This window comes from Amphibalanus amphitrite, unplaced genomic scaffold, assembly GCF_019059575.1.
Source record: "Amphibalanus amphitrite isolate SeventyFive unplaced genomic scaffold, NRLGWU_Aamphi_draft 000429F_arrow, whole genome shotgun sequence".
NCBI classification, from domain to species: Eukaryota; Metazoa; Arthropoda; class Thecostraca; order Balanomorpha; family Balanidae; genus Amphibalanus; species Amphibalanus amphitrite.
In genome coordinates, this window is record NW_024881923.1 from 50,752 (window position 1) to 69,331 (window position 18,580).

At 47.0% G+C, this 18,580-nt stretch overlaps 1 protein-coding gene across 1 annotated transcript; it reads right to left on the reverse strand.

Moving 5' to 3' along the window:
- Positions 1-701: 701 nt before the first annotated feature.
- Positions 702-18,321, reverse strand: LOC122391279 (integumentary mucin C.1-like). Its single transcript, XM_043385069.1, has 9 exons — positions 18,312-18,321; positions 17,684-17,827; positions 14,834-14,959; positions 13,840-14,046; positions 13,437-13,709; positions 4,158-4,303; positions 3,490-3,582; positions 2,800-2,987; positions 702-2,434 (listed from the first exon to the last, which is right to left on the reverse strand). The coding sequence occupies exons 1-9, from the start codon at positions 18,319-18,321 to the stop codon at positions 2,308-2,310; spliced, it is 1,314 nt and encodes a 437-aa protein (XP_043241004.1). The 3' UTR covers positions 702-2,307.
- Positions 18,322-18,580: the final 259 nt, after the last annotated feature.

Genomic DNA, 18,580 nt, shown 5'->3' on the forward strand with positions numbered 1-18,580 from the left:
GGGTAGGTGTAAAATTGATCGATGCGAGGGTACTGAAAGTTTCGTCGCGATCGGCCGCTTTTTACGCGAGTTATTCGCGAAAAACCATGGGGGGTCCATCCGACCCCCCCCCCCCTACACAATACACATGCGAGGGTTAATCGCTGTTTGCTTATAGTCGTTAGCGACTAGCGTACCGTGACGCTTGGTTTCGATATATTGGACGGGAGCCGGGGAGCGGATAACGGGGAGCTATAACTGCCTCAGTTATCCAGGGAGCGGATAACTGCCCCCCCCCCTTCGTAGGTGGAAAGTTGGCTCTGCGTGGGTTAAACTGCACAGCATTGCATGAGGAACCGAAATTAGAGCTTTTATTTGGAGCAGCTTTTGGGTTGTATGTTGGACGAACCCCGTTCAAGAGCACCATAGGCGGCGGAACGGGGAGGGCACCGGGGCACCGTGTCCCCCTTTGATTTTGGCATTTTAACATTAGCCCTATGGTCGTTGCATGGAAAGACTTGGGACCAAAAGTCGGCAGTGCCCCCCCCCTTAATTGAAGGTGTTCCGCCGCTACTGCGTGACCTAAGACCGCTTTCTGGATCTGCCGGTGAATGTGACAATCCCAGTTGGAATGGGAGGCACCTACAAAATGATTATGTAATGTATGAGCCAAAACTGATTGCAGCTATTATTATTGGGCAAAAAGACAGTAGCCAAGACAAAAGATGTATTTATTTCAGAGAAGCACAAAAAAAAAACACGCAAGCACGGTCAATATAAATGCATGCTATGGACTTCTGTAGCCCTTTTTGAATAAGTCGGGACAGCGACAGCGTCACATGTTTCCTGTCCTGACTCCTACTTTTTGAACGCTTATAACCCTCGCCCTGGCAGGGCATTTTTCATAACACGGCCTGGCAGGGGGGGGGGGGGTCGATGCGACCCCCCTCGCGATTGGCTCCTATGGCACCTAGAAACACCAAATTTGGTAGGTAGGTGGGCCGCCTGGAGTTCTCGCCCCTGTGCAAATTTGGTTGCTCTAGGTTGATATTTAGGGGGGTTTTGAGGGGTATAAATGTAAAAATTTCGCTAAAAACAGGTCAAAAGTTTTTCGCTTATAACTTTTGATCTAATTGAGATAAAGCAAAACGAAAAGCACCAGTGAACTCAGCACGTCAAGGCGCGTCGAATGATATACTTTTTAGCTTGCTTAAGTGTACTTAAAAATTTTTCTTAAATTTTAAGTAAACTTTAATTAAGTAATTAAGTTCAAGTTAACCAAATTGCATCATATCGCATATCATTCGATTCAGCTGATCACTAGGAACACAATGATACCATGTTTGAAGCTCTAGCGTCATTATGTGCCAAGTTATTGGCAAAAACGTCATTTGACCTCAGTTGACCTCATTTGACCTGACCCATGGATAAGTACACCAAACAAAGAAGCACCAAGTGACCTGCTGTTAAGTACTGTGGTTTGAAAGCACAAAAGTGATAGAACGAAGCGGATATCTCCAGTATTTTCCGAACTTAGTATTTTCCCATAGGCTTAACATTATGACGTAATGACCTCTAACTGACCTCAGGTCAGTGACATCCAAAAAACCGGAATACATATTATACAACTGGGTGAACTTAGCACATCCTGAAAGTTTGAAGGAAATCGGTCCAAAACTGTGAGTTGGACAGGTGCATAAAGAAAATTGAAATTTGACTATGACCTTGTACCGGTTTTTCTGACCTGGTGACCTGACCCAAGGTCACCCGGACCTGAAATTTTCAGGTCATATGTAAAAAGGTTGCCCCATAGGCTGTGCCAAATAATCAGCGACGCGGGATTTATTTTTCCGATTCCTGAAACGCCATTTAGCCTATAGTTCCAGACAATTTTGAATTTGATATACATTTCAGAACGTTTATTTTATTCGCGATCAAGTTATAACCATGAATGCGTTGGACGTTCGCATTCGCCTCCAACGTTTTATATACCTATTTATATTTATCAGTTATTTGCTGAATCCTTTATTTTAACAAACAGTGCAAGAAACAACGCATCAAATAACATGCACAACGGTAATAGCGTCGGTTGGCTAAGCACTATGCGGAAATCCAAATACTAACGACACCGTGGGGCGCCAGGCGTGCTCAAACCGCAACATTGTTTAAAGGTGCAAAATAAATATTGAACATGGCTATATGAGATTCCTTTGAGTCACCGCAACCAAATATCCGACCGATGCGTAACATACAGGGCACTGCAGAGCGATAACACCATCCGCCAGGTCGAGTTGGGCTTATGACGTCACCAAAATCCCTGCCTCTTCGTTAGGGAGTTGTTGGTTTGATCCTGCAGCACTCCATGCCCTTCCAGTGGTAGTCGGAGGAGGAGAGGCTGTACTTGAGGGTGACTATTCCCACCGCGGAGGGTAGTTGCGGACACTGGAATGGCCAGCTGGAAATAGAGCGGAAAAACGTCAGTGATAGGGAAGGGTGTTGAACGGAACGGGAGCATGCTATTGCTGCAGTTTGTGCGGCGCAAAACTCGAAACAGAGTTGGCTATACCTAGATGAAGCACTTGACGATTAGTCTGCAGCCAATACACAAGAAGAAATATCCACAGTGTGTATGTATAGTTACTCACATAGAAAGTGTGCGCCGTGCAGTAACACGTCCTCTGCAGACTAGGTACCCATTGTATTGGCGTAAAATAACACGTTTCCTCTAGACTACCCGTAGTATTCGCGTAAGCTAACACGTCCCCAGCACACTACCCACGTAGTTGGCGTAAAATAACACCTCTGCTCTCGGTTACTCACTCGCTCGTGTCGCTGGTCGAAGACTGCATGGCCGCTGGGTCGTCGATGGGTCGTATGACGCAGTCGGATGTGTCCACCGTGTAGGGACCCTGCACGGGCGCGCACTGCATGCTGGTAGGGGTGTTGAACTTCCAGTCGTCGTCAATGAGGGTGACCAGGACCGAGCCGGTAGGACAGCGGTAGAGGTCCTGTGAGGCGGGGGGGGGGGGGTAATCACAGTGTCTCACAGTTCACATCTTTCAGCCCTTGTCTTGTCGTGGAAGCACAGGGCTGGAAAATGATATAGTACCTATCTCCGGCTGTTTTCGTTTATGAAGGAAAAGTAGTTTATATTCGGTTAAGTTTGCAAGGGGAATGAAAAAATACACGTTTTGGCCACTGACATCCTTAAAGCTAAAGCTCTCTTCATGCATGGAGAGATCGTTAAAGCTCTCTTCGCCACCGCCTTTCGACAGAGATTGTCATTTTTTACTTATCTTGACACCACAGTGTTGAAACAGTACTGGGAGTAAGTCCAAAGTTGTAAATGCTCTTATACTCAAACTTATGCACTAAGCAGTGTGCAATATGCATTACGGCTGGCCTAGCCTCCAGTGTTTAACTCAGGTTTGGCTGAGCGGTAATATTATATAACGTTGTAAGGCTGACCGTTGACCGTTGATCTGCCGTGACCCCGCCCGTGTTACCTACCGTGCCCGATGAGAACCCCATCCGAGAACCCGGCGCTCCGATCACAAGGTCGGGATAGTGACGGTACTCGGCACAGTTTGTGTCATCCAGGTCCTGTCAACAACACCATAACGTTGTGTTATAGACACCTAACTTCATCCAGTCCTGCCAATAACACCATAATATGGTGTCAGACAGCTGACCCCATCCAAGTCCTGCCAACAACACCATAACGTTGTGTTAGAGACAGCTGACTTCATCCAGGTCCTGCCAATAACACCATAATGTGGTGTTAGAGACAGTTGACGCAACACAGGTCTTACAAACAACACCATAACGTTGTGTTAAAGACAGCTGACCCCATCCAGGTCCTGCCAACAACAAGTTTAAAGACAGCTGACCCCATCCAGGTCCTGCCAACAAGTAACGTTGTGTTAGAGACAGTTGACCCCATTCAGGTCCTGCCAAAAACACCATAACGTGGTGTAAACTGTAAGAGACAGCTGACTCCACTCAGGTCCTGCCTCATACGGGTGCCGGCTAGTCTGCTTTTAGATTCCATCGTTACAGCTGTACTGTAAGTAGGTGTAATGTATGCAATTAATTGCACCCACGTCACTTATTAGAACATTTTTGTCGACACAACCATATTCCAACACAACAAAGAAGTCATGCTTTTTGCAGCTCACCTTCCACATTGTTCCAAAGGTCGGGTCATCCTTGAGGCCCACCATAACCATGTTTGCAGAGGAATCTTGTTTGCAGCTCATTTGGTACGACCCGTCGCCCAGAGGGTTCCCTCTCTGAGGCTTCCGAACGAATGCCACGTCAGGAGCTGACAAAAAAAGGTTTAGGTTATAAGTGCATATTTGACCTAAATAGCACACTCCGTGCATACAAAGTACCTACATCATCTACATTCTAAATTTTCTATTTGCATTGAACTCGGCCAAAGTCATTAAATTGCTCATGGGAACATTTACCTAACCCTCGCCGGCCGAGGGGGGGGGGGGCGGGTGCCGCTTCCATGACAAAATATCGAAACGCAAAATATCGAAGCGCAAAATATCGAACGCAAGTTATCGAAAGCAAAATATCGAAGTCGCAAATTATCGAAATTGCAAAATATCGAAATCGCAAAATATCGGATTGCAAAATATCGAAATCGCAAAATATCGAAATCGCAAAATATCGAATCGCAAAATATCGAATTGCAAAATATCGAAATCGCAAAATATCGAATAGCATAATATCGAAAGCAAAATATCGAAACGCAAAATATCGAAAAGCAAAATATCAAAAGACAAAATATCGAAAGACAAAGTTTGGAAAGACAAAATATCGAAAGACAAAATATCGAAAAGACAAAATATCGAACGCAAAATATCGAACAGACAAAATATCGAACGCAAAATATCGAAAAGGCAGAATATCGAACGCAGAATATCGAAAAGGCAAAATATCGAACGCAAAATATCGAACAGACAAAATATGGAACGCAAAATATCGAAAAGGCAAAATATCGAACGCAAAATATCAAAAAGACAAAATAACGAACGCAAAGTGTCGAAAAGGTAAAATATCGACTTGAAATGGCCCTCTGCGGACTCCTTAGAGCTCTGTCGAACTCATCGGGCCCTCTGTTATCTGTAGGCCTCAAAGAGCAATCAGCGGGTCCATGATAGACTTGGAACACTCTGAATTGCTTTATGAAAAACGAAGATTTTGGAAAACTATCCCCAAACACACAAGTTCTGCAAAATATTTGAAATTACAGTGTACCTATCTCATCATCATATCATATCATAACGAAGCAAATGCAGCTAGTTTTTATCATCTAATCTTGTTTTAGTCTAGCCACCACCCTCAGCATCTCAACCCACTTTTCTGGATCCGCAGTGGACCATTAAGGGCCCTATGAGACCGTTCTTAGAAGACCGTGTTTAAAAGCCCCTTGGAAACCGACCCCTTAGAGGCTCCTCCAGAGACCTACATGACTCCCCAGACCGAATGAGCCCTCCGACCAGGGTCGGTCCCTCAGAAGTTGCTGAAGGGTTTCAGAAAGCAGTACACTCGTAGGCTCGAAAGGCTTTTGATGGCTCTCAGAGACTGCATCGGACCCAAAAAAGCCTGTATGGAGACCCTCCAAAGCTGGGATGGCCACCAGGAGCCGATGTTTAGCCTAAAAGAGCCAGTATGGAGGACTGAATAGAGGAAAGGACTAGGAGTCTCAGTGGGTCCTTCAGGAGCAAGCGTTTGGGCCCCAAAAGTATGTGTGGGGTCTTAGAGAGCCCCCCCCCTCCTATCTCCGAAGCTACTGGACCGATTTTCAAAACTCAAACGGTGTTTGATAGCAGTGGCGGATCCAGGGGAGGGCAAATAGGGCAATTGCCCTCCACAAAGGACATCATTTTTAACATTACGTCTATGGCAGTGCATGAAAAGAAGCAATAAATTGTGATGGTTTGCCCCTCCCAAAACTCTGGGTTGGATCAGCCCATGTTTGATAGCCCTGGAAGATCTGTCGAGCGAAACCTAATTTCGACAGAGTTCGACAGAGCTCTAAGGAGTCCGCAGAGGGCCATTTCAAGTCGATATTTTACCTTTTCGACGCTTTGCGTTCGTTATTTTGTCATTTCGATATTTTGCGTTCGATATTTTGTCTTTTCGATATTCTGCGTTCGATATTTTGTCTTGTCGATATTCTGCGTTCCATATTTTGCCATTTCGATATTTTGTCTTTCGATATTTTGTCTGTTCGATATTTTGCGTTCGATATTTTGTCATTTCGATATTCTGCGTTCGATATTTTGCCTTTTCGATATTTTGTCTTTCGATATTTTGTCTTTCGATGTTTTGTCTTTCGATATTTTGTCTTTCAATATTTTGTCTTTCGATATTTTGCGTTTCGATATTTTGCTTTCGATATTATGCTATTCGATATTTTGCGAGTTCGATATTTTGCAATTCGATATTATGCAATTCGATATTTTGCGATGTCGATATTTTGCGATGTCGATATTTTGCGGTTCGATATTTTGCGATTTCGATATTTTGCGCATTCGATATTTTGCTTTCGATATTCTGCCACTTCGATAATTTGTCTTCGATATTTTGCTATTCGATATTTTGCTTTTCGATATTTTGTCCGGAACCCGCGGGTGCCGCCCCCCCCCCCCATAGGGTTTTTTCGCGATAGCTCCGAACACGCTGGCGATAGAGAGCTGAAACTTGGCATACCTGACCTTTGATCCAAGCCGCATCTTTTGACACCAACCGCATTTTTGGGTCAGGTCAGGTCACTGACCTATGACGTCATAAGTGAACCTCTGCACGGTCTTCAGATGTCGCAACTTCGCAACGCCCTCACTGCCAGAGGAGATGTCGCAGGGAAATGAAACTTGCAGGATCTAGTATCCATTATGAGTCCCACAACTTGTATATCTCGGATTTTTCCTAAAGGTCATATGAGGTCAGGTCATTTTCGTGACCTCACCATTATAAGGCAATGGGGAAAAATGAAAACTGCTATTCTGGCGCCGGGAACGATCTCCAACTATCTCAAGCACACAGAATCGTGATTTTATGCACTCCTTGCAAGGTTAGATGCGTCACTTTTGCAATGTTGACCTTGCGTGACGTCATTTATGACCACGGGCGTAGGAACGTCATGAAAAGTGGGTGGGCCACCCTGTCAAGGGGCCTCCTTTTCCAGGGGGCCTCCTATTTTCAGGGGCCTCCAACTTTTGCTTTGTCCTGCTGGCTGCTTTCAAGTATGACCTCCAAATCTAGCTTCTGAGATCGGGCAGATGCACCCCGCTTAAGCGAAGTGCGGAAAGTCCGCACCATTTTTAAAACTTATTCCCCCGCTAATTTTTTTTTAGAATCTATTTGCCGCAAACGGCGCATGACCCCTGAAAACCCTTACACAAATGTCTTCCTCGTTTCCCAGGTGCCCCCATTAGCTTCATAGCCAGGCGCCCTCTTTGGCATATAAGCGCCCTATGTATAGTCATCAGAGACATCCCTATATGTCCCACAGTCGCACAGTCCGTTGTCGCATACAATGTGCGCTTATCATAGGCGTCTCTCTTTTATGGACACTTGAAGGCGCCTCTCTTTGCCATGCCGGCGCCCCTGTTTCTTATGAATGCACCCCCATGGCATTGATCAATTACAATTTGCAGACCTCTATTGCATGTGGACGCCCATATTTGTAGGCCTCAGAGGCGCCCCTCTTTCGCATTGAGGCGCCCCTATGGGCTTCATAGGCGCCCCTCTATTGCACGTAGGTGCCTTACTGTCTCAGAACCGCTCCCCTTTGGCATGCAGACGCCCATCTTTCGTACGGAGGAGCCGCTGTGGTTCTTAGAGACAGCATGGTGCCCCCAGACGCAGATGGGGCTCTCGGAGTCGACAGTGTGGGGCCTTCAGTCGCTGATGGGTGCCCGCCAGGTGTGGACCCTCGGAGACGCCGGTATGGGGCCCTCAGAGATGCCGGTATGGGCCCTCAGAGATGCCGGTATGTGGCCCTTAGAGACACCGGTGTGGAACCCTCAGATACTTCAGTGTGAAGCCCTTACAATTGCTGGTGTGGAGCTATGAATGCGCTGGCTTAAATCCCTCAGAGGCTGGTACATGGACATTAGAGCTCAGTGAGAGCTTGTGTGGTGCCTTCAGTGGCCTTGTGGAGCCGTTAGACATCAACATGGTGCTCTCAGGAGCCGGTGAGTCCTCAGAGTCACCGGTGTGGGGCCTTCAGAGCTCCGAGATACTGGTGTGGGGCCCTCAGAGGTGTCGGTGTGGGTCCTTCAGATGTACCTATAGAGCCTTGAGATGCACAGGTGTGGTGGCCCACAGAGGCGCCGGTGTGGGGCCCCAGAGCCACCGATATAGGGCCCTAAGAGACACTAGTACGACCCTCAAAGGCGCCGCTGTGTGGCGCTCATAAACACTGGTGTGGAGCCATCACAGGCGGGTGGAGCCGTTAGAGGCCGGAAAGGGCCCTTAGATGCCTACAAGGAGCCTTCAGAAGCCGGCGTGGCACCCTTATGGGGATAAGCGTGTCTACTTAGGAGCCCTTGAGGTGCTCTCATGAGCTCTGTGGGGCCCTACCGAGCCGAAATATGGCCACGGCCAGTTGCCGCCGCATGGCTCTTCGGACTATCATTCTCAGGGGCCTCATCTGCCTAGTTTGAATTGAAGGGCCTCTCAGACCATCAGTCTCATGGGCCTCCTCTGGCTAGTATAAATAGAAGGGCCTGTTAGACCATCAATCCTAGGGACCTCCTCTGGTTAGTATAAATAGAAGAGCCTCTCAGACCATTAACCCGGCCGGGCCCGGGGGGTAATCCCAACCACCGCAGCCCGGGGGGGGGGGCGTTTTTCGCCCCCCCCCTGTCTAACTCCGTAGATAAGGGAGCTACGGAAACAAAAGCGATACCAAACGAAAGGTCCTTACGAGACGATTCTAATGCACCTAAAATTTTGACCTCAGGTCAATTTTCAAGGTCAGAGGTCAAGGTCAAAGGCCAAAACCGGCACATGTGTAGTGATCTCAAAGTAAGCCTTCTAGAGGACGGCAGGCTGCATCAAACCGACAAAATTGGGTGTCAAACGAAAGAAGAGCATCTGAGGATTCTGAAAATGTGCTCCAAATCAAAGGTCAAGGTCAAGGTCACGCTCAAAATTGACCTCAAACTTGGCACTTTTTCGCACATCTTGCGTGCTAACTTCCAAGATGTTTTGAAATGTTTTGAGGCTTATCAGTTCCCTATTTGTGGTTCATCTTACGATACAAGGCTGCTCAAAGGTCAAGGTCACAGAAGAGTATCCCTGCTAGAGGCTATTTCACTGATTCAAGTTAGTAATAATAAATAAGACAATTTTGCCATCCGGAAGCTCTAAATGAAGGCTTAGAGGAAAATAGATGCCAGATTCGTGATCAGCGGGTACAAATCCATCATAAACGACCTTTCATGTGTCAAGGTCAACCAGAGGTCATTCGAGGTCACATGAGGTCAACATGAAACTTGACCTTTTCCGAACAAAATATATATCATTCGACGCGGCTTGACAAGGCGAATGCGATGGTACCACTGCCGTAGCTCTAGGACCATTTTTGTCGAAGTTATTTGCGAAAAACTAAAACCACATTTCGGGGTCGTTGACCTGACCTCTGACCTCAGGTCACCAAAACTATTTTTCTGTTTTTCTCTAGGTCAAACGCCACACAGCCGTGCTCGTAAGTTGTCTTTATCTCTAAAACTCTATTTTTAGCAGCTATTTGAAGTTTGCGTCTGTGACGCCGAAGTTTGCCGTGCAGGGGTCTAGAAAAATGGACCTTGTGACGTCATCAAGGGGGCTAGGTCCAAATTTTTTACTTCAAAAGATGTCAAATTGATGGGAGAAAAGGTACTGAAAGTTTCGCCTTCCTATCCCTAAGCGTTCGGGAGTTATCGCAAATATTCGCCAGGGGGGGCGAAAAACGCCCCCCCCCCGGGCCCGCGAGGGTTAATCTAAGGGGGCTCCTGTGGACAGTATAAATACAAGGGCCTCTCAGACCATCAGTCTCGGGGGCCTCCCTAGAAAAGTGTAAATGTGGATAGAGGGCCCCCTCAGATTCATTAGGAGTGGACCTCTCTGACTATCAGTCTCAGGGGCCTCTTGTGGCCAGTATGAATATAAGAGCCTCTCAGACCATCGGTCTCAGGGGCCTCTTCTGACTAGTGTGGATAGAGGGTCCTCCCAGACCACCGGTTTCAGGGGCCTCCAGCGGCCAGTTATACATATGAACAGAAGGGCCTCACAGCCATCAGCCTCGGGGGCCTCCTCTGACTGGTGTGAATATGAGGGCCTCTCATACCATCAGTCTCAGGGGCCTCCTCTGCCTAGTGTGAATATAAGGGCTTCCCAGGCCATCAGTCTCAGGGGACTCTTCTGACTGGTGCCGGATTGAGGGACCTCCCAGACCGAAAGTTTTGGGGGTCTCCTGTGGCCAGTGTGAATAGAAGGGCCTCTCAGTCCATCAGTCTCATGGGCCTCTTCTGCCTGATGTGATTATAAGGGCCTCTCAGGTCATCAGTCTCAGGGGCCTCCTCTGACTACAGTGTAGATGGATAGGCCTCCCAGACCATCAGTCTCAGGGGCCCCTTCTGACTATTGAGGATAGAGGGGCCTCCTCTGACTACTGAGGGTAGGGGGCCTCGGCTAGACCGCCAGTGTCAGGGGCCTATTCTGACTAGTTAGTGTGGATGGAGGGGCCTCCCAGACCACCAGTCTCAGACCTCTCACTAGTGTGGATAGAGGGGCCTCCCAGACCGCCAGTACCAGGGGCCTCCCCAGACCAGTGTGGATATTGGGGCCTCCTCAGATCCACTAGGGCCTCTCAGGCCATCAGTCTCAGGGGCTTCGACTGACAAGTATGAACAGAGGGCCTCCTTGGATCCATCACGGCCCCTTGGAGTCCGTGCGACGTCCTCTCAAATCGAGACGAGGGGCCTCGAGTAAAAAGTGGGTGGGCCAAAACACATGGTTGGCCCCCCCACCTCGAAAAGTGGGTGGGCACTTGCCCACCTGGCCCCCCCCCCCTGTTCCTACGCCAATGTTTATGACGTCATCAAGGTCATATTAGTTTTTCGTCAATAACTCTTGATCAAATTGAGCTAGCGAGTCGGGAAAGCCACCAATGGACTCAGGAAGACCTGCCGAATCGAATGATATGCGACATGACCCCTTTCGACCAACTTCGTGACCTGGGGGTGCTGACCTGACCTTGACCTGAGGTCAACACCCCAAGTTGACCTGACCCGGACAAAAAGTATATCATTCGACGCGCCTGAGCGAGACGAATACGATGCTGCCAAAATCGGCGCTGTGCGGCCGTTTTTTGCGAAGTTATTCACCAAAAACTGAACCGTACCTTGGGGCACTTGACCTGACCTCAGAGGTCACCGGTTGACCTAGGACCTTAAAATCGGGTACCAATCTCTGCGTCTCGTAACGGCGCACACGCTCGTTTTTTCCGCGACGCGCTAGCTCCACCAGGGGCGAAACGGCGAGGGGGGGGGTCGTACCCGCCCCCCCCCCCCCTCGGCCGGCGCGTATGTAGAAAACCAATAGGTCCGGCGAGGGTTAAAACGTTCAGAAATGCAAAGTATATGCTCAATATTCGGATAGCTGCTCCAAGTTGGACACTCTTCTGCGATTTCACAATAAGAGCAAATAATGCTAGATTTATATTATAAGACGGACACAACACATTCGGGTGGACGCGTTTCGTCGAGAGACTTCTTCGAGAGACTTCTCAAGATTTTATCGGAGGTCATTATTTATAGCTATGCGCATTCTTATCATGTTATATTTAAACGGTGTGTTAATGTATGGATGTATGGATGTATTTATTTGAACGCCCACAGGTATGACACCCATTTACAGACGCAGTCCGATACTAAAACCTATAAATACATGTGCTCATGGGTTGTCAAATATAGGTACGCATAGTCATGCCAGAGAGATAAAGAAGGCTCTAAGAGACTTCATAAAAGTTCCTCGACTGGCGAATAGGTCCACAGATGCCACATGTTCGTACATGCCGTTCACTTGTCTCGGTAAGCGACAAAACATTCCGGCCCTTATCGTTTCCACCCTTGCGGTGGGTTCGTGCAGTATCGCCCGTCCTCGAGTCCGCCTACATGGAACACACAATCCAAACATCCCAACAATATCGGTGGACCTAATGCGACCAGAGAACACCGAATGAAGAAAAGTGAGATCGCGCTGCACCAACCTTGTCCGAATACAACTCACACCAAAATGAGACAGCAGCTGATGGTAATCGAGAGACTGAGAGGGCTGTGTGGAATGAGTTGCCAGCCAGATGAGCATCTTATGCTGGATCCGTTCCAGACGCTGTATATGTGTTTTTGAGGCCCCAGCCCAAACTATGCTACCGAATTCTATCACAGTGCGAACGTGGGCATTAAAAGCAGTAATAAGAGGCTCAGGTCGAAACCGTCTCCCCCTCGCAGCACGAGAGGTCTGCAGCGAGCGCAAGTACACGCCAAGCGCCCGGTTCGCACTCCCGACGACGCCGTCGACGTGAGGCCCAAAAGTTAATTTTGAGTCCATGAGCACACCCAGATCGCGCATCACAGATACACGATCTAAGGTGATCCCATGGATGGAGTAGTCGAAATGGACTGGTTTAGTGCGGAGATTGAATGTAATCTGTTTACATTTTGTGGGATTCAATTGCAGCTTCCAAGTAGTTGACCATGTACAGAAATTATGTACATCGTTTTGAAGGGCGACAGCGTCATCAAGCGTGCGAACCGGGCGGAGCAGTTTCATGTCATCAGCATACATGAGGCACGACGAGTTCAGGTAAGATGGTAAATCGTTGCAGAATAAAATAAACAGATCGGCCCACATATGCTGCCTTCCGGCACGCCCGACCCAACACGGGCCCAGCCAGACGTCTTCCCGTTGACCACCACTCGCTGCTCTCTCCCACAGAGGTAAGACTCGAACCACCACAGGACAGAACCGGAAAGATGATAGGGGTGACGAAGTTTGTGCTGGAGAAGAGAATGGTTAATGTTAAACTGCTGTGCAAGTTTTATTCTTGTGTGTGCTTGTATTGCTTCCATTTCTGAAGGCCCTTGGTGTTGAAGAAGTCTCTCGACGATACGCGTCCACCCGAATGTGTTGTGTCCGTCTCATAATATATACTTGTCTTTTACTACTCAATGCTAGATTTGTTCTATCTTAATATACTCGTTTCATAGTTGCAGCATTCATGGCGTAAACTAATAAAAATGCCATTTTTCATCGCAAATGACGCTGCCGTTGTATTCTAGAACAGCCTCGTCAATTTTGGGTTGGGTACCTATATGCGCATGTTTTTAAGTCACGCCATGCGATATTTAGCTCCCCGATGGCCCCACGCATCGTTCGCCCGTACGCACCTACGGTGACCGCTGCAGTTGTTGTTGTTGTGGTTGTTGTTGTCGTCGTCGTCGTTGGTGTTGTTGTTGTTGTTGTTGTTGTTGTTGTTGTCGGTGTTGCCGTCGTCGTCGTCGTCGTTGTTGTTGTTGTTGTTGTTGTTGTTGTTGTTGTTGTTGTTGTTGTTGTCGTTGTTGTTGTTGTCGTTGTTTGCGCTGTCGTCGTTGGTGCTGCTGTTGATGGTGCTGTTGTTGTGGTTGTTTCCGTTGTTGTTGATTGAGTAGTTGCTGTGGATTCTGAAACGAAATAAAACAATAAAAACGATTCATTTTTTTGCGAATAGACAAGATCAACCTACAATACCCCCTTTAAATCCCATCGCGCTTCGTATGGATGAGCCACATGAAACTACATGACGGCACTCACGGGCAGTGGGCGAAGTCGTTGGAGCAGTAGTAGTCGAGGTCGCTGGATCAGCAATGGTCGAAGTTGCTGTAGCCGTGGTTGATGCAGTCGAAGGCGCAGCTGTTGAAGACGCTGTAGGCCCAGCGGTGGAGACAGCAACAGCTGTTGTTGTTGCTGCCTGTCCTGTGGTCGAGGATGGTGGAACGGTACTGGTTGTGATCGGGTCTCCTGAAGCAAAGCAGTAAAAAAAAAGACGGTCAATGACCAGCATGTTCATCGGGCCATTGGTGAACCCGACGTCATGGTTCTCTTTTTTTACAAAAAGAGTGATAAGTAAAGGGGCGGCGAATTTTTGTGGAAATAAAGAACGAGGCCTTACGAACAAGCCCGCAACAAGGCGACTAAGTCTCAGTGAATGGACCTCTACCCAAAAGTCGGTCGTATCGAATGGACGGGATTCAATGTGATCAACTTTAGGATTACGAGAACGTTGCTTACGAAAACATGTCGATAAATGCATACCAAACTCCTATAATGCAACGATTTGTAGTATAAAGAAAGTTTTATATATTTTTTTCAAATAAAATAATTTAGCGTTTTCCCTTTTGGTGACATTTGAGATAGTGCATGGTCAAATGTTATTTTTGTTGAAATTGATGTCTCAGCAGACCTAAGCCATGAGCTCCAGAACACCACAACAGGCATAATCGACATTACATTGCAAGTGGACCTTGTAATGGACATTGCAATGGAAATTATGTTTCCAGAATAGCTTCCATATAACACTGGTGATAAAATGAGCCAGCCACCGCCCAGAGCTCATGATTACGGCAGCACCTGTCAGCTTTCATAAATTACATGTCATAATTTGAATGTTTCGTTAAAAGCACTGATTATGACTACACGGTCGACGGGAGTTTCGTGTTGCCTTTTCAGTTAACAGTGCACATTTGGGGCACATTCAGCAGGACAGCACTCGCGATACGTTTTCAGCGCCGACGGTGTGCGCTCTTACCGCACGTAGTTCGGTTGTGCGGGACCTGTCCCTCGGGGCAGCTACAGGTGTTCTCTCGACACACCCCGGCACCGGAGGTCAGCAGCAGGCAGTCCTCGTCCGACGAGCACCAGTCGCCCAAATAGGCTGCAATCAAACGTGTATGTGTAACTAGCAGTAATGGTTATATGCGTCTCATGACTACTGCGGTTAAAGATCGGCGCTTCTCGTTGTTACCAAGGGCACACAATTATTTTGCGGAAGATAAGAAATCATGCAAATTTTGCTCCAGTGAGGAAAGCTTAAAAGTGTTATGAGTGTAGAAGAGTCACCAGCTGGGCATGGAATACCAGAATCTACCACGATGTGAGGCATGCTGAACTTTGACTTGTGTCTAAATTAGTATTCTAGGAATGCGTGTCATGCAGCAGCCCAATTGATTTGACGGGAGGATCGCCAGGCAATGGAAGACGTGTCCACTGTCCGTATTCCTTCTCTGCGCTTGAGCAGTCAAAATAAATCCCGATCCATTTGGATCACATATTTATTCCTTTAGAGAGTAAACTATGCATTTGTGGCAGAAGGCAATGCATAGAAATAGAGAAAAAGTGCCTTGAAGAAAAAAAAAACAAGTAAATTATTGATGCGCGCGGCTCGATATAGGCCTATAGATAGATAACTACACGCATGTAGTAGTGGACGTATTTGAAGAACAAGCTAGTACAGAAGGCCTCGTCCCCGAGCCTGACGGTATTCTGCATCTGCACACAAGTTGACCTTTATTATAGCCACACAGCTGCAAAGCGCTGCATTACATTACATTACTGCAAGTACATTAGTCACCGATAGTGGCACTGCCAGCAGTTAGTGCATTGCCATCAATAACCGAAAAGTACACTGTACAGCCGCGTAACCAATGCATCACCTACCACTCTACCGTCAGGCGTCATAAAGGCATTTCTGCATATGCGCAGCATGATATTATCACCCTTATTGACATTTCTGAATCAGATATCCTCACTGTTGCTATTTTGCGTTTGCCAGGGCATGATTTGAACGAATTATTTCGCTTTACATGAGACATAAATGGACATACTTCTCAATGGTATGCATACAGGTGAACATGCTCTACAATATACCATCTACATTCAACCCCCTGCGTTGCCATCGCAATTTTTATGAACCGAAAAAAATGGTCTTTGCTGTTCAGTAAGACAAACTACGACTTCAGACAAAAGTTCAAATCACAGACTATTAGCCATCAGGTAACTTCGAAAGGCGACTAGCAGATAATGAATGGGGCTGAGAGCCTTTGCTGTCATTTTGCCTGCCGGGAATCAGCGATTTGGTTTCATCATACATAGGCCTTTAGTACCCCGTAAACAGATGTTTGATTGAATCAACAGCGGGCTGCTTCATTATTTGTCATCATCGCACCCGATAAACTTTCAAACATGCGGAATCAGACGAACATGCACGCACGTACAAACACGCGGGCATTAACACATTATCGCCTGCTGGAAACCTCCATGCATTAGCAATTCACTTCCAATCGACTCCATTACAAGGTTTACACAATACACATTATACTTCTGGCATACAAGGGTCGATGCCAAAAGCCAGTTATTCGCAGACTGGAGGATGAAAAAGAGTATTATGGGCTTAACCCTATTCCTGGCGGGGGGGCCTCAGGAGCCCCCCCTGAGGTTTTTTGGTTATTTCTCCCAAACGCGTTGAGCTAGGAAGCTCAAATTTTCTGACTTTTCCTAAAAGGCTTCTACGCAACATGTCTGAAAATTTTGAGTTGATCTGACCTCAGGTCAGGTCACCAGAGGCGGTTTGGTGACCCTACCTCAGAAAAGTTTGCAATCACGCCAGAGCTAGAGTTTTTGACCGATCAATTTCTTCTCTTCAGGCTTTAGTTAGGGTACCAGTATGTGCAATTTGTATATCTCGGAATTTTGATATCGGTGACCTAAGGTCAGGTCAGTTTCGCGACCTCCCCATTATAAGTCAATGGGGGAAAAATCAACTCCCTGTTTTTACCACTAAAACGGGTCGGAATGGCCCCATATACCATACATGACTTCATATACGATCAACCTTCACTACCTTGAGGCCTGTTTTGCTGTTGGGCAGCTGTGAGGTCATGTGACGTCATCAAAGGTCACCAAAGGTTTTTGGCCAATAACTCCGTACAGGAACAAGATACAGACGCGTGGATGGTCTCATTGTGTTCAGCTCGTCAAGACGCATCGAATTATATACATGATGACCTCGAGGTCACGTGACCTGAGGTCAACCTTTGACCTTGACCTTTCGAGGTCAACATATATATCATTCGATGCGGATTGACGAGAGGATCACGATGATGCCCTTGGTTTGTTCCTATCTTGACTAATTCGAAAGTTATTCGAGAAAAACTCTCTCCATATCTAGCGCCGCCATTTTGACTTTTTCGACCCCTGTGACGTCATCTTTGACCTGACCTGAAAATGACCTTTGTAAAAATTGTAGATCTTGACCATGCGTATCCGATGCCGTTTGCCGCTTGTCGCTATCTTGCTTCGTTCTCGAGATCTCAGGGGGGGGCCGAATCGGCCCCCCCCGCCAGTTTCTTGTCCCGGCGGAGCCCGCCAGGAATAGGGTTAAATTTGGTCTCTTTAAATTTTTAATTTTATAGATATAGATAAAAAAGCTAACTTGTAACCAAACACATTATACATGCAGATATTTATGCCTCAGTCAATAGCACTTTATAAGCCTGAGATTTGTCATTAAATCACCTGTGGTCGGTTTATTTCTACCAGTAACGTAATTTCTTTGATGTTTTTATTTAGTTTTAAATGACCATCATATACCGAATCTTACCGAGTGCCGCACGGTAGCGGATTCGCTCCGGTCTCGGAGAGTCGACATTGCCGCGGACCGGGTAGAGGGTGCAGCTCTGGTCCGTCGGAACGTGACTGAAGCTCAGACAGTCTTCCCTGGTCAGACATTTAGTCAGACAGTCACCTGGGAAACGTTATGATGATGATGATCAGATCATGAAGTCAGTCGCCAGTTTTTTGACAGAGAAGTAGGTTGTGTGAGTTCACACGTAGCTTATGCCAAAATTACTAGAACTTCTATAGCCAGTAACTACCATCAGTCGGCTAAACCTGGTGCGAATATGCATTGTTTTTCAATCTATAACTCTTATATGCGTGTATTTCTCGACGAACAACTTTTGAAATTGCTACAAATGCTTTTGCTTTTACCAATCTTAGTCGCCGTCCGTGGCTGTCTCGTCACCCCAAACCAGCATCGTCCAGCGACCCTCCCCACTGCCCGCGCATAATTACACCTCATTCTTATGTCAACATTTCGGCAAAGGTTGAATGTCTTTTCTGGCTATCCTTGTGTCTTCTTGGTTACTCTTTTTGTACGGCTGGTACAAACGGTTAGTGCCGTCGCTGACGTCGTCGTTGTATAAATGTACAATACCTATGTCACCCACCGGCATCCATGCCCCGGTGGTTTGCGCCAAATAACCCGCCAACTGTAGGCAAGTAGTTAGCTATTGTCCGGGTGCCATTCTCTGGCTGAATAGATGTCATCCAACCACCAAAATAATACATGACAGTTAAGGCCTAGCTACACTATGCGTTTTTTGCGTGCGTTTTTTGCGAGTTTGCGTGTTTTGCAAAATATCGTTCTAGAAAAAAGGTTATTATTAATTAACCTTCTTTAATATTTATATAAAAGTTAATAAAACGTTTATGTTAA